This window comes from Eubalaena glacialis, chromosome 3, assembly GCF_028564815.1.
Source record: "Eubalaena glacialis isolate mEubGla1 chromosome 3, mEubGla1.1.hap2.+ XY, whole genome shotgun sequence".
Taxonomy (NCBI): domain Eukaryota; kingdom Metazoa; phylum Chordata; class Mammalia; order Artiodactyla; family Balaenidae; genus Eubalaena; species Eubalaena glacialis.
This window is the reverse complement of record NC_083718.1, coordinates 190,823,337-190,838,379: the sequence shown is the minus strand read 5'-3', so window position 1 is coordinate 190,838,379 and position 15,043 is coordinate 190,823,337. Positions and strand designations below refer to the sequence as shown.

Genomic DNA, 15,043 nt, shown 5'->3' with positions numbered 1-15,043 from the left:
TCAAAGCTCGAGAAGCATATGCTGGGGGCCTGGGCAGAGGGTGACTGGACACCAGGAAGAGGTCTGGGGGGGCTCCAGCTGTGTCTCAACACCAGACAGGAAGGATGAGGCCGCAAGCCCCAGAGATGCAGAGAACTGGAATTAAACCAATGAACCAACACCCTCCAACTGCTGTGCTCTCTGCGAAAGAGGGAAAGTTCCATTCGCCAGCTCATGGCCAAGCTGAGGAAGCCTGGCTCCCACATGGAATCTAGGGGGCAGAAAGCCCCCAGTGAGCGTCCAAACCCAATACAAAGGCATGCAGGCTGTGGAATCTGAATTGTGTCATAAAGACTGGTCCCAGACCAGCCAAGTCACTAGTGAGACCACTAGGCCCTGGGCTTCACAGAAATACAAGGGGAGACATTTCCTGCTACCCAGGAATAACATGGGTTCTCATGGATAAAACAATCTCTGATGAAGATGCACCCAAATGAAACTCAGAAAACAATACCCACAGCCAGACAGAGAGAAAAAAAAGGAAGAGAATTCGTAAGAAAAGACAAATCAAAAAAAAAAGGAAATAGAAAAAGCCAGATAAAACTTCTAGAAATGAAATACATAATCACTAACATTTTAGACATCTCCTTGCAGATTTCTAAGACGTCCTCACGACTTCCTGGCCCTGGAGAACAAGCCTTGTACGTAGTCGTCAGGACTGTGAATGTGATGGATTCTACTCCCCTGAGAAGGTCATGCGATGAGGCACAGGTGATCTTAAAAGACGGAGATTATCCAGGTGGGCCTGACCTCATCACACCAGCTCTTTAAAAGCAGAGTTTTCTCTGAATGGTCACAGAAAAGGATGTCAGAGATCTGAAGCCTGAGGGGGACTGGTGCACCATTGCTGGTTTGAAGATGGAGTGAGCCCCGTGGCAAGCAACGTGGGCAGCTTCTAGGTGCTAAGAATGGCCCCCCAGCTGAGAGCCAGCAAAGGAGGCCTCAGTCCTCCAACCCCAAGGAGCTGAAGTCGGCCAACAGCAAGAATGAGCTTGGAAGCAGATTTTCCCCCAAGCCTTCAGATGAGAACTCGGCTCAGCCAATGCCTTGACTTCAGTCTTGCAAGTCCCTTGGCAGGGAACCCCGCCACACCACCCCAGACTTCTGACCCATGCAACTGTGAGCTAATACACGGGTGTTGCTTCATGCTGCTAAATTTGTAATCATTTGTTTTGCAACCATAGAAAATAATACAAATGAATAGCTGTATAAAAGAAAGTAGGAACTGAAGCTAGATCTGAGGATGATTCAAAAAGCCTTGCAGAGAAACAGGAAACAAAAAAGTAAAAGATGTGAAAGACACGTCTGCCTCCCTCTTTCACAAACCTTGTACCTGCTTTCTTTTCTTCATTGCATTTGGAGTCTGTTATTGAACAAGACCTACTTGTGCTTATTGCTGATCACCTGGGTCCCCCAGTAGAATACAAATTCCATGTGAAGGCTTTGGCTTTGGTTCACTGTCTGTGTCCCCAGAGCCTAGGATAGCCCCCAGCACACAGCAGGCCTTCAATATGTATTTGTTGGGTGAATGAATGAATTGATGAGTAAGAGGAATGCCAGGAGAAAATAAACATAATGGGAGGAAAGATAACATTCAGCGAGGGAGTGACTGAGAATCTGCCCATAACCGATAGAAGACACAACACTCAGCTTTAAGAATCACAGTCAGTAAGAAAAAAAAAAAAAAAAAGAATCACAGTCAGTCACAAGCAGGATAAATAAAAATTTCATTGTTGTGAAATTGCACATGACCAAAGACAAACAGAATATCTTACAAATGGTCTTTCCGTGTTAGGAAAGATAGAAAAGGCAGGTTTCCTACAAAGGAGCAGCAATTACCCTGAGAGCAGCCTTCTCAGCACAATGGAAGCCAGAATACAAAAGAAAAAACATCTTCAAGTGCTGAGGGAAAACCCCTATCCCACCTCGAATTCTGCTATTATTAAAGAAAAATACAATAAGATGTAAAGGAAAAATAACACATAATGAGAGAATTTGCCATCCACAGAAATTTGCTTAAAGCACCATTGAAGAGTGTATTTTGGGAAGGAGGACGCTGAACAAATCAACAATGAACAAACAAGCAAACACAAAACTTTTAGAAATAAGCAACAGCACATGGAAGATGAAAAGGGAGTGCGTCAGAGCTAAAGTTGCCTACAGTCCTTATAGTATTCAGGAGGTAACATGTTAAAAATTTAAGAGTACAAAATAGAATTGACTGTAAACCTTCCAAAGAAGTTGAGGGGAAAAGGGGAAAATAGAAAATGTGATCAATCCAAGAGATGTCAGGAGAAAAAAGAAGAAAAGGCAAGGGTGATATAAAGCACAAAATAAGAGTAGAAATTCATCCAAATACCTAGCTATTACAATAAATGTAATGAGATTAAATTTGCCAGCTAAAAGGTAGAGATTATATGATTAGATTTAAAACAACAAATCCCACCATATACTGTTTACAAAAGATATACCTAAAACTTAATTATACAGATAGATTAAAAATTAAGAAATGGAAGAAAATACTTGCAAATCACCATATCTGATGTGGAACATGTATTATAAAGAACTCTTATAACTCAATAATAAAAAGACAAATAACCCAATTAAAAAATGGACAAAAGGATCTGAAAAGACATTTCTCCAGCAAAAATGTACAAATGGCCAATAACACTTGAAAAGATACTCAACATCTTTACACAGAAGGGAAATACAAATCAAAACCACTTGAGCTACGACTTTTCACCCACTAGGATGGCTATAATCAAAAAGAGAGATAATAACAAGTGTTGGCCAGGATGTGGAGAAATTGGAAAACTATACACTGCTGGTAGGAATGTAAAGTGGTGCAGCCACTGTAGCAAACAATCTGGCAGTTCCTCAAAATATTAAAGTTACCATACAATCCAACAATTCCACTCCTATGTATATACCCAAGAGAACTGAAATCTATGCCCACACAAATACCTACAAACAAATGTTCACAGCAGCATTATTCATAATAGCCAAAAGGCAAAATAACCCAACTGATGTTGGGTTAGTCCATCAACTGATGAATGGGAAAATAAAATATGGTCTATCCACAGAGTAGAATGTTATTCAGCAAAAAGGAATGAAGTTCCAATACATGGTACAAAACTGATGAACCTTGAAAACACTGTGCTTAGTGAAAGAAGTCACACATAAAAAGGCATATATTTTATGATTCCATTTATATGCAATGTCCAGAGCAGGCAAATCCAAAGAGACAGGAAGTAAATTAGTGATTGCCACAGGCTGTGGGGAGGAGAAAATGGGCTAATGGGCATAGGGTTTCTTTCTGGAATGATGAAAATGTTCTACAATTAATTGTGCTGATGATTCTACAACCCTGTGAATACATAAAAACTACTGAATGATACACTTTAAATGGGTGAGCCGTATGGAATATGAATTATATCACAATAAAGTTTTTATTTATACTTTTAAGTAAAAGGATAGAAAAAAATACACCAAGTATGGGAATTCCCTGGAGGTCCAGTGGTTAGGACTCTGCGCTTCCACTGCAGGGGGCCCAGGTTCAATCCCTGGTCAGGGAACTAAGATCCCACATGCTGCACAGCATGGCCAAAAAGAAAAAAAAAAAAAAATACACCAAGTGTATACTAAACAAAAATAAGCTCAATCCAAATCAGCCTAAATGAACCTTAAAGCAAAAAGTATCAGGAGGGATAAGAAGGTTATTACATAATAAACAGAAAAACACTTCACCAGAAAATTATAAAAAACCTGAACCAATATGCACCTAACAACCCAATCCCAAACTATACGAAACAAAATCTGGCTTTACAATGACAGAGACTAACCCACACTCACAGTGAGAGATTTTAACACAAGTCTCTCAGATGTGACTGATCAAAGCAAACCAAAAATAAGTAAGGATATAAAAAAATCTGAACAACATAATGATCTAATGCATATATTTAGAACCTTACACCCAGCAATGAAAGGACAAACATTCTTTTCAAGCACACATGAGTATTTACAAGATCTGACCACATTAAGCCAGAAAGCAGGTTTCAACAGTATCATATAAAAACAATATCATAGAGACTCATGTGTTCAGACCACGAGGCCACTGATTCAGAAATAACTAATAAAAAGATGTAGCCCGGGCTTCCTTGGTGGCGCAGGGGTTAAGAATCCGCCTGCCAATGCAGGGGACACGGGTTCGAGCCCTGGTCCGGGAAGATCCCACATGCCGCAGAGCAACAAGGCCCGTGTGCCACAACTACTGAGCCTGCACTCTAGAGACTGCGAGCCACAACTACTGAGCCCGCGAGCCACAACCACTGAAGCGTGCACGCCCTAGAGCCCATGCTCCACAACAAGAGAAGCCACCGCAAGGAGAAGCCCGCGCACCGCAACGAAGAACAGCCCCCGCTTGTCGCAACTAGAGAAAGCCCGCGCGCAGCAACGAAGACCCAACGCAGCCAAAAATAAATAAATAAAATTATTTTTTAAAAAAAGATGTAGCCCAATAACCCCCAAACTGTACAGCAGGAAAAGTTAAAGCCCACAGTTCTCTCAGTAGAGAACTGAGCCCCTGGCTCTCCCCTCACCCTGGGACCTATGGTGCTAGGACAGAGCGATGCACAGTTCACCACCCGGCCAGGGAGAGACGGGGTAGAGGGCGGCCTGGCTGCCCTTCTCTGAGCCAGGCCTGACACTGCATCAGGGTGGAAGCCCGCACCTTTCGGCAGCTGCTCGGGGGAGGGCTGGGCCTTCTCCGTCTCCTCCAGTCGCTCCTCTCGGGCCCTCTCCTTGCCCTCCGAGTTCTCGTGCTTGTCCTCACCCTCCGCTCTGTCCAGGGCAGCTGGCAGGGCCTAGGGAGGACAGACTCGGGAGCTGCGGGGCCTGGAGCCTCAACAGGAGTGGAGGCAGGGGAGGGGTGCTGGGCTCGGAACCCACCCTCCCGGCTCCCACTGCTTGCTTCCAACCCGCTCCCCACAGAGGCTCGAACCTGGAACCAGGGGGCCTGAGTGACAGCTGCCTGGGCAAGGCCTGAGCAGGTCCCCAGACCCACCCCCACCCCACAGGGGCCCAGACACCTGCATCTTCCATACCTGGATTTCTGGGGGCTTCTTTGGCTTCTGCACCCCCAGCTCCTTCTCTTCCAAGTAGCCCAGCTGGGCTTCCATTTTGTCTGAAAGATCAAGGGAGACGGGGTGAGACAGGTGAGCTGGGGCGGAGAGGGGGAGAAGGGCAGAAACGGGGGCGTCAGAGAGGATCCTGGGCCCAGCACCTCCAGAAGGACAGGTGAACCAGGTGAGCAAGAGCACCCAGGCAAGGCCTGCAATGTGAGGAGCCTGGGAGGACCCTGGGCCCAGTGAGGCCAAAGCCAGGGGCTGACAGGACGGAGCTACATGCGGGGGGGCCTCCCATCTGGAAGCAGGGAAGTGAGGTAGGTGGAGGCCCAGACTAGGAGCCAGGACGGCTGGGTGTGGTCCCGGCTTTCAGGCTGGTTGACTGGCCACGTGCCTCCCCCACGCTGAGTCAGTTCTTGATCCTGCAAAGGGCCAGTGACCCACGTGCTCTGAGCAGCCCTGGAAGGTGGTCACTACCCTGGCTCCACATCACGGATGAGAAAACGGGGCTCGCAGGGTAAGGGACTTGCCCACGGGCACATGGGGCCAGGAAGTAAGCTAGGTGTGTCTAGTAAACTAGAGAGCACTTGTGCCCAGAAGCAGGACGTCCTCAGAGGCGCTGAGCCTCTTGGGGCCTCACCTGTCACCTGGGATAGGCAGGACGCCCCCAGCCTGAGGGGTCTGACTGAGGGAAGAAGATGCTTTGCCCAGATAAACACACGAATCACCAAAAAGGCAAATAACCCATTAAAGAAGGACAAAGGATCTGAAATGACATTTCTCCAAAGAAGCCGCACAAATGGCCCAGAAGCACATGAAAAGATTCTCAACATCTTCAGCCATCACAGATGCAAATCAAAAGAGAAATGCAAATCGAAAGAGAGATGCAAATCAAAACCACAACAAAAGGCCCCTTCACACCCACTAGGATGGCTGTAAGCAAAAAGTCAGATAAGTGCTGGTGAGGATGTAGAGAAACTGGAACCTCACACGTGGCTGGTGGGAATGAAAAATGGTGTCGTCGCTGTGAAAGTCTGGCAGTTCCTCAAAATGTTATACCATGTGACCCAGTGATTCCATTGCTATCTATACGCCCAAGAGAAATGAAGACACTTGTTTTCAGTTGAACACAAAAGTTCAAAGCAATGTTACTCACAATATTATCCACAATAGCCAAAAGGTAGAAACAACCCAAAATCCATCAGTTGATGAGTGGATACACAAAATGTGGTGGATCCAAACAATGGAATAGCATTCGGCCACAGAAAGGAATGAAGTGCTGATACCCTACAACGTGGATGAACTTGGAAAACATTATGCTAGTGAAAGAAGCCGGGCACAAAAGGCCACATAGTGTATAATTTCATTTACATGAAATGTCCAGAATAGGCAAACCCATAGAGATGGAAAGTAGATTAGTGGTTGCTGAGGAAGATACGAGGAGAAGGAATGTGGAGCCACTGCTAATGAGTATGTGTTTCTCTTTGGGGTGATGAAAACATTCTGGAATTAGAGGCAATGGTTGCACAATCCTATGAATCTACTAGAAACGACTGGATAATACAGTTTTAAAGATGGAACACGGTGGTGTGTGAACTACATCTCAAAGCTGTCATTTGGGCTTCCCTGGTGGCGCAGTGGTTGAGAATCTGCCTGCCAATGCAGGGAACACGGGTTCGAGCCCTGGTCTGGGAAGATCCCACATGCCGCGGAGTGGCTGGGCCCGTGAGCCACAACTACTGAGCCTGCGCGTCTGGAGCCTGTGCTCCCCAACAAGAGAGGCCGCGATAGTGAGAGGCCCGCGCACAGCGATGAAGAGTGGCCCCCGCTTGCCGCAACTAGAGAAAGCCCTCGCACAGAAACGAAGACCCAACACAACCAAAAAAAAAAATTAATTAATTTAAAAAAAAAAAAGAAAATCTCTCAGCGGAGTGACACTTCTGCAGCCAGAAGCTTTGGGCGGGGAGGGAGGCCAGCCCTTGTGGGATGTGGGGAGGACGTGGGGTCTCGCCACCTCCCGTGACCCAGGTGCCCTCCCCTGCTCGACAGAGCCCAGACCTGGCAGGCCCAGCGGGGCAGACAGAAGGTGGGCAGGGCTGGCGGGCACTGGTGTGTTGGGATCCGAGGAGATGACCTCGCCTGGCTTCTTGCCCTCGGGCCCCTCAGGGATCAAATCCGGGGTGCTGTACTTCCCATTGACGTGCTCAAACTCCTGAACCTGGGGCAGGTGGGAGGGAAGCAGGGAGGGAGGTGGTCGCAGCTCAGAACTGAGGGCCTCAGGGCAGCCCGTGGGACTGGGGGCGTCCCAGGCTTGGGGTGAGGCAGAGGTGCCGCCTCCACCCGAGGCTGGCCAAGCCACATGCCCCTCTGACTGCACACCCCCCTGCCAGCCCCTATCCCCAGCCCAGCCCCACCTGCCATCCCAGCCTCCAGTCCCCACCCGCTCCGACTTCCCTACCCAGAGAGGCATCGTGGGTCCATGCCTCTAGCCTGACTCAGACCCTGGAAAGCCAGGCACTTGCCCTCTGCCCGCTGACCCCCCAGGGGCACACCTGGGCCGTGGTCAGCCACCAGGAAAAGCCCAGCAAAGGCTACTCACCCACCTTCTTCCTAACTAGTGACATGACCCCGATGCGTGTGAGCACGTGCTGCCTGGAGAGGCCCTCGCGGGGCACGCCGTCTGCGAAGGTCTCCGCGCCGTCAGCCCCCGGCTCACACAGGTGCCGCATGAAGAGGGACACATAGGCTCTGGGGTGGGGGGGACTGGGGCTCAGGGAGTGGGGGGCCGGCAGGACCCCCGGGGGACCTCCTGGCTGGAATCATCACCCGTCGCCTGCCTCCCAACCAGGCCTGGCTGGGTCAGGCCCCAGGGAAGGACAGAAGAGGCCCCCCGGGCAGGGGACCCTCCTGGGACGGCCCTCGCCCCGGATAACCCAGATCCTTCGCGCTGCTAACACCAGCTGCTCTGGCAGAGGGGACTGGTCAGCATTCTCTGCCAATGAGCCCTGCCCAGGCCTGGACCCCAGGCACGCCAACATCGGACAGCAGTGAGCTCTCCGGATGCCCTTAACCCAGCGGTGACGCCACCCATCGTGCTGGCTCGCCCCGCCGGAGCCTGCCCACTGCAGGGCGGGCAGCCACGCCCTGGGCCACCACCTCAGCCCCTTTACCTAAACTCCTTCTCACTCTTCCCGCGAAGGTCCCGCACCAGCCAGTGGGAGTTGAAGGCGTCCTGGGGGGGCATGCCCCAGCGCATGATGGCGTTCAGAAAGGCCTTCCGCTGTCGGGCGTTGAAGCCCAGCACCTGGGCCGGTGGAGATCAGGGTGAGGGAGCGGGGAATTCAGAGATGCGGGAGAAAAGCACAGGGAAGGGAGGGGCACGGAGGAGCACGGGCCTCCAGCGGGGGCAGGGCCCAGAGGGGCACGGCCCAGACCAGGGTCTGTCCCAGGCCCACCTCTACTTGGCACTGACCCAGCGTGACCCCCCGGCCCTCCCGCCCCTCCTCCACGCCCCGGGAGTGGCAGCAGCGGGGAGCTCTTTGCTCTGAAAGGGGGCGAGAGAAATCCGGGGGAAGGGGAGCTGGGAAAGCGGGGTGTGCACGCAGGCCCCACCTCAATGTTGCCGCCGACCCGGGCGAGAAGCGGGGGCAGGGGCTTGTCCCTGTCGCTCTTCAGCTGCCTCCTGGATTGTCGCCGTCCACCTGGGGGAGGAGCCCGCCACGACCCCTCAGCCGGGCCCGGGATCCTGACCCAACCCACCCAGCAGCTCGCCCCAGGACAGCAGGCCCCTCAGGACCCACTCCGGAAGATGGATGCTTGTCCTGATGCCCCCGGGGCACCCCACGCCGACCACCAGCTCCCCAACACACCGCCCGGGCCCCGGCCCAGCGCTGAGACTCACTCTGCCCTTCTGGCCTTTCTTCAAAGTCCTCGTCCTCGTCCTCAGATCCAATGGAATATTCGGACTGGTTGTCTGAGAGCTCATCCTGCCACTCTGTGGGGGTTCAGGCAGAGGGGTGCAGGGTGAGCTGTGCAAGCAGAAGCCCACCCGAGCCCCCCACACCCAGGGCCACACCAAACCCCTACACCCCAGCCCGAGAACAGTGACAACGAAAACAGCCCTCGTGTACTTCCTGTGAGCTCCCGTAGAATCCCTACAACCCTACACTACATCCTAAGACCTCATACCATCGTCGTCCCTATTTTACAGACGGAAAAACTGAGGCTTGCAAAGTCACACCACTAGCCGTGAAGTCACTGAACCACTACCCATCTTGTTCCCCCAAACACCCAACACCCCACACCTGCCCCGGAGCCCCCTTTCTCCGAGAAGCTCTCCCCACCGCCTCCCGGCCCAGGCCACTCCACACGGCTGCTACTCTCCCACGCCCAGGGCTTCCCGCCACAGGGATGCCCTCCCCTCCGGCACGATCCTGCCCACCGGGACACGCACCCTGGTCCTCCTGGGAGGCGTCGTTGTAGTTGACCTGCTTGCGGATGCGCTTGCCCTTGCCCAGGTTGCGGGCCAGGTCCTCCTGCTGCTGTTCATAGTGGTGCCGGAGCAGCTTCTCCCAGTAGTCGGGGTCCACGTTCTCCTCCTGCTTGATGATCTCCCGCTCCACCTCCTCCTGGGGACGCAGGTGCCATGGGCTCCGTGAGGGCGGGGCCAGCGCGCATCTCCGCCCCTAGGAGGCCTCGCTGCCTCTATCACATCTCACCCTCTAGGGGCTCAAGGAGGAACTGGAAAGCCTGCCTACTCCAGGAAGCCTTCCCTGATCACCCCCAGCCCCACATGTTCTTCCTCTTCCTGCTCCTGCCGCAGTAATTCATTCATTCATTCACTCCACAAGTATTCCCTGGCCTTGTGCCAGGCACTGGGGTATAAAACAGAATAAGCCCCACCCTTGTCCTCAGGAGGCCCCCAGTTTCAAAAGGAAAACTGGCACGTGGAAGAATAATTAGCACCCAGGGTCCGCGTGGAGGGTGGAGGGCCCACTCAGGAGAGACCAGGGAGCCGGCCTTCGGGATAATCGGTTTCGGAGCATAGATGGAGAAGCTGCGGTAGGGGCACGGCCGCAGATGGGTGGAGCCGCTGAAGGGAGGGGCGTGGTCACTGAGGGCGGGGCCGAGGAGGGGCGGGGCTTACCACGCCGTCCTCCTCGCGCACCACGTACTGCGCCACCTTGAAGGAGCTCAGGTATTCATTCATGTTCTGCAGCTCCGTGTCGTCCGTGGCGTCCTGGTTGCGGTCCAGCAGCTTGGAGATGGCCGCATCATCGTAGTGGATCACACTGCTGTCCTCCACGTCCTTGTTGTCACCTGGGGGCAGACAGGGTGCAGAGTTGGGGGACCCCCACCAGAACAGATTCCAGACAGTGGGCCTTCCCAGTCCCCTCCAGGGCTTGCAACAGAGGAGCACGGTGATCAGAGAATGTAACAGCCCACTGCCCGCTCAGCTACAGTCCACAGGCAGCGGAACCTGACAAAATGGGTTTGGGGGGCCCCCTTCCTCTCCAGGAGCAGCCATCCGGGGTACAGGAGGTCTGGGGGCTGGGCTGGGTTGGCACCTACCTGGCGGGGTGCTGCCGTGCTTTTTCTTCGCGCTGGCGGCCAGGGCTCCCCCTTTGGAGGACTGGACATCAGGGATGGGCGTGGCGGGCCTCTGGCCCTGAGACATCATGCCTGTAGGACAGAGGTGGGGGGCCGCAGAGCTGGGTGGGCAGCACCCAGAGATGCCACCCTGGCCCTGCCCATCCTGGCCAGGAGGGGGGAGCAGAGGCGGGAAAGGCTGCACACTGGAGATGCCCTGGGAAGGGAGTGTCTCGAGCAGGACCACCCCCCCGCCATGCCCCGGCACCCAGGATACCCACCCTCCACGTCGTCCTTGAAGAGCTCCTCCGTGCCGAACTTGAGGATGTCGTCCAGCTCCTGCTTGGTCATGGAGCCGGACTTGGAGCCCAGGCCGGGCCGCACCACCAGGTGGGTGAGCATCATCTTGCGCTTGGCCACCTGCGTGATACGCTCCTCCACCGAGGCCCGCGTCACGAAGCGGTAGATCATCACCTTCTTGTTCTGCCCGATGCGGTGGGCGCGGCTGAAGGCCTGGGGGCAACCTGCAGCTTAGCACCCATAGCTCAACCGAGAGAGGGCTGGGGGCTGAGGGTCAGGCACCGGAGGGCGGGGGGAGGCATGCACATGGGCTCCTGAGCGTGCTCTGCATGGAACCAGCTGCCTGACCGCCCGTGGAGATGTGTGTGCACCAGGGCAGCTGTGCTCGCGTCCTGTGTGGCCTCCTGTGGGCCTGGGTGCCTGTGCAGATGGAACTCGGTGTGACTGCAGGTGGGCAAGGCAGGGGTGTGAGCGGCAGTGTGGCCAGTGTGCTTGACGTAATGAAGCCACACGGGGCTCCGATGGTGCTCATGCCGAGATGGGGGCCGCACCTCCCCGGGAGTGACCACTAGTGGGACTGTAAGCCCACCTGTTGGAGATGCACAGCCACCCTGCGAGGACAGGGTGTGATATGAGGACATGCCTGGGGATTTGCGCATTAGGTGTCCGCATGACGTGATCCGGTGTGATTAGATCTGCGTGGGTGACTGTGCACGGGTGCACACACGTGTGCATGAGACATGAGTTTCTGTGTGCGCCCCAAGAGTGTAAAGTGTGTGCGTGCCCGGCCCTGCCCCGAGAGGGGTGGCCATGGACAGCAGAGTGTCTCTACTCCCACAACCCCTGCCCCCCAACCCTCCCATCCTTCCTCATCAGCCCCATTGCCCCCGCCTCCATCTCTTCCTCTCCCCACCTCCACAGGCCTTGTCCCCTAAACTCTATTTTCCTGTTCCTCCCAAACTGGCCCCCTCTGGGTCCCAGGACCCCCTCATCCTGCCCCACTCCACGGCCTTGACCCTAAGACTGATGGGACAGACCAGGGGTCATGGTCACACAGATCGCTGCATGTTCTTGGACACATCCCCTGCCCTCCCTGGGCTGTTTCCTCTTTTGTACAATGAAGGAGCTGGAGGGCCTCACCTCCCAGGTCCCTCTTGGGGCTGGGACTCCACGAGGCGGGTCCAGGGAGAGGTAAAGCCCTGAGACAGTCTGTGGGGGGAGGGAGGGAAAGCCCACAGAGCCAGGGTCAGCGAGGGGCCCTCTGAGAGGGTTCTGGTGTCAGGGCCACACACCTGGATGTCATTGTGCGGGTTCCAGTCTGAGTCATAGATGATGACCGTGTCCGCCGTGGCCAGGTTGATGCCCAGGCCACCTGCCCGGGTCGAGAGGAGGAAGCAGAACTGCTGGGCCCCAGGGGCTGAGGAAGAGAGGTGGGCGCCCAGCGGGGTGAGTGAGGGGCACACCCAGAGGGGTAGGGGTGGGGACAGGTGGATGGCAGACGGGAGAGCTGGAGGGGAGATCGGGGCAGGGAGGGCTGGAACTGTGACCCCATCACAGGCAACAATGGTCTGAGCTGTGCTCAGGGAAGCCAGAGGAGGCCTGGGGCCCCGGGCGGGGGGACAGAGCAGCCCACCTGAGCCCCATGGAGCCCCCAGCTCTGAGCCCTGAGCCAACAGGATGGAGCCAGAATGAGAAGGAACCGATTTTCAAAGCCCAGGCGGGCAAAGAAGAAACTGCAAACAGCCAGCAAATACGGGCAGAGCCCCTGAGGGTCAGGCCCCAGGGAGCCCTGGCGAACTGCCCTGACCCTGCCCGTGATGCTGTCAGAGCAGCCAAGGAACACTCTGGGTCACAGCTCCAGGGCCCAGGCTGACCCTCTGGTCAGTGCCCACTGTGGCAGGACAGCTGGTTCTCAGGCCCATCGGGGCCCTTCCCTGAGTGACCTGGGGCTGACCACGGCACCCACTCGAGCTGCAAAGAGGCCCCCGATCCTCCCCACTTAGACGTGTGCTGGGGCCGCATCTAGATGCTGAAACTGTACTCAATTTACCTCTGACATGAGTGGGCAACAGGAATCGCTGCTTTGGGTTTTGGAGCCGTGGGACCCCAGCCTTGTTCTGAGGGTGGAAGGCGGGAAGCAGCCACAAGCCCCAGGGATAGAAAGCTCATCAGCATTTGCTGCAAACCTGCCACTAAAGAGGCGCTGGACCACTTCCCCCTCCAGAGGTTTCCTCCACTCCAGAGCCAGCTCCTGGCCTGCCCCCCTCACCTCTCCTTCCCAGGCAAGCAAGAGAGCAGGTTGGAAGTTTGGGCCTGTGTGGCCCTTCCCTTCCCTCTGTCCTTCCTCTAAGGGAGCGCTGCTCAGCTCTGGCCCTCCCCACAGCCTGTGTTCCGGGGACAGGCCCCATTCGGCCCTGCTTATAACTGGAGGTTTAGCTGGTGTCCGTACCAGAAGCCCCCAGGTGCTGGCCAGACCCTCAGCACCGGCTTCATTTAGTAACAGAGGGATTTTCCTGCCCTTCTGCCTTCCTCCTTGTCTGTTTCTCAGCTCTGAGCAAGTGTTATCTACTGGCTTCTTGCACCCCAGCAGGCCCCTGGAAAGTTCCACGGAATGAATTCCTTTTACCAGCTATTAGGACCTAAGGACTGGTCTGCTTTCTTCGGCCGTTTGAGGAGCAGCTACCCTGATCATGAGTTGGGTGGTCTGGCTAAGAGCCTAGCGTAGGAGGAGAGGCAGACGGGGCCCCGGGATGGGGTGGGGCAGGGGTACCGTTGAATCTGTCAATCGCCTCTTGCCGGAGGCCCCCGGTGATGCCACCATCAATCCGCTCATATTTGTAGCCCTCATACTCCAGGAAGTCCTCCAGGAGGTCCAGCATCTTGGTCATCTGCAGGGGACATGGTATGCCTGAGGCACTGCCGCAGAGCAGGGACCCCATGACAGGTGGGGGAGAGGACAGAGCAGCCTGCTGAGTGGGGAGACAGGTGGGACCCAGGCAGACCTGATGCAGGGCCATTCTCTGAAGAATGCAGCCTCCAACCTCAACCCCCGGAGGCACTCCATCCCCCACACCAGCCCCACAGCCATCTGCCTAAGACACAGCTCTAAACACGCGCCTCCCTGCTCTCTCCTCACAGGATAAAGTCCCAAATCCTCACCTTGGCATTCCAGGCTTGCAGGATTGGTGCCCAGCCCATCTGGGCTTCATTTCCCAATGCTTCCTTCATACTCTCCAACCATCCCAAATTACCTGAACTCTCTTCCCACCCCCTTACTGCCTAGGAAACTCAAACAGCACCTCCTCTGTGATGTCTTCCCTGATTTCACCCTTTCCTATGAGAAGAGAAAAGCAGTCCCTTCTGAGCTCCCATATTCCTCCCATAATCAATCTGGAGAGATAGTTTGGCTGGATATAAAATTATCAGTCACCATTTTCCCGCAGTGTATTGAAGGTTTTGCAGTTGTCTTCTGCCACCTATTGTTGCTGATGTGAAATCTGAGGACAGTCTGATTGTCATTCCTTTGTAGATACTAGGTCTGAAGTGTGGCATTTTCCCTATGATGTGCCTAGGGCTTCCTTTATTTATACAGTAAGTCCCCTACATACAAATCTTCAAGTTGTGAACCTTCAAAGATACAAACGTGCATTCGCATGTCCCATCACATAAGTTAGTGCATGTGTCTGGCGTACATTGTCATACGCATGCATCCTCTACAAGTGGTTGTGCTTTTGTGTACTTTACTGTACAGTACTGTATAGAGTACAGTAGTACAGTATCTTTATTTCAAGCCCAGGATGTCTGGAAGCAAGCGTAAAAGTGGCAGTGATGTAGCTGGTACTATTGTACTTTTCAAGGTACTATACTGTAAGATTTAAAATGTTTTCTTTATTTTTTGTTTGTTTTTTATGTGTTATTTGTGTGAAAAGTCTTATAAACCTGTTACAGTACAGTACTATACAGCCGATTGTGTTAGTTGGGTACCTAAGCTA

The 15,043-nt window shown here is 54.1% G+C and overlaps 1 protein-coding gene across 1 annotated transcript in view; it reads right to left on the bottom strand.

Annotated features, from left to right (window-relative positions):
- The window catches only part of CHD5 (chromodomain helicase DNA binding protein 5), a 61,267-nt gene that overhangs the window by 5,722 nt on the left and 40,502 nt on the right, over nt 1-15,043 (bottom strand). The window contains exons 21-33 of the mRNA XM_061187159.1: nt 13,822-13,939; nt 12,344-12,468; nt 11,033-11,264; nt 10,734-10,844; nt 10,309-10,481; nt 9,616-9,790; nt 9,064-9,156; nt 8,775-8,863; nt 8,333-8,466; nt 7,766-7,910; nt 7,221-7,380; nt 5,142-5,221; nt 4,769-4,901 (exon numbers count right to left, since the gene is read on the bottom strand). Coding sequence (XP_061043142.1) covers nt 4,769-4,901; nt 5,142-5,221; nt 7,221-7,380; nt 7,766-7,910; nt 8,333-8,466; nt 8,775-8,863; nt 9,064-9,156; nt 9,616-9,790; nt 10,309-10,481; nt 10,734-10,844; nt 11,033-11,264; nt 12,344-12,468; nt 13,822-13,939 — 1,768 coding nt within the window. The remainder of the gene's footprint in view (nt 1-4,768; nt 4,902-5,141; nt 5,222-7,220; nt 7,381-7,765; nt 7,911-8,332; nt 8,467-8,774; nt 8,864-9,063; nt 9,157-9,615; nt 9,791-10,308; nt 10,482-10,733; nt 10,845-11,032; nt 11,265-12,343; nt 12,469-13,821; nt 13,940-15,043) is intronic.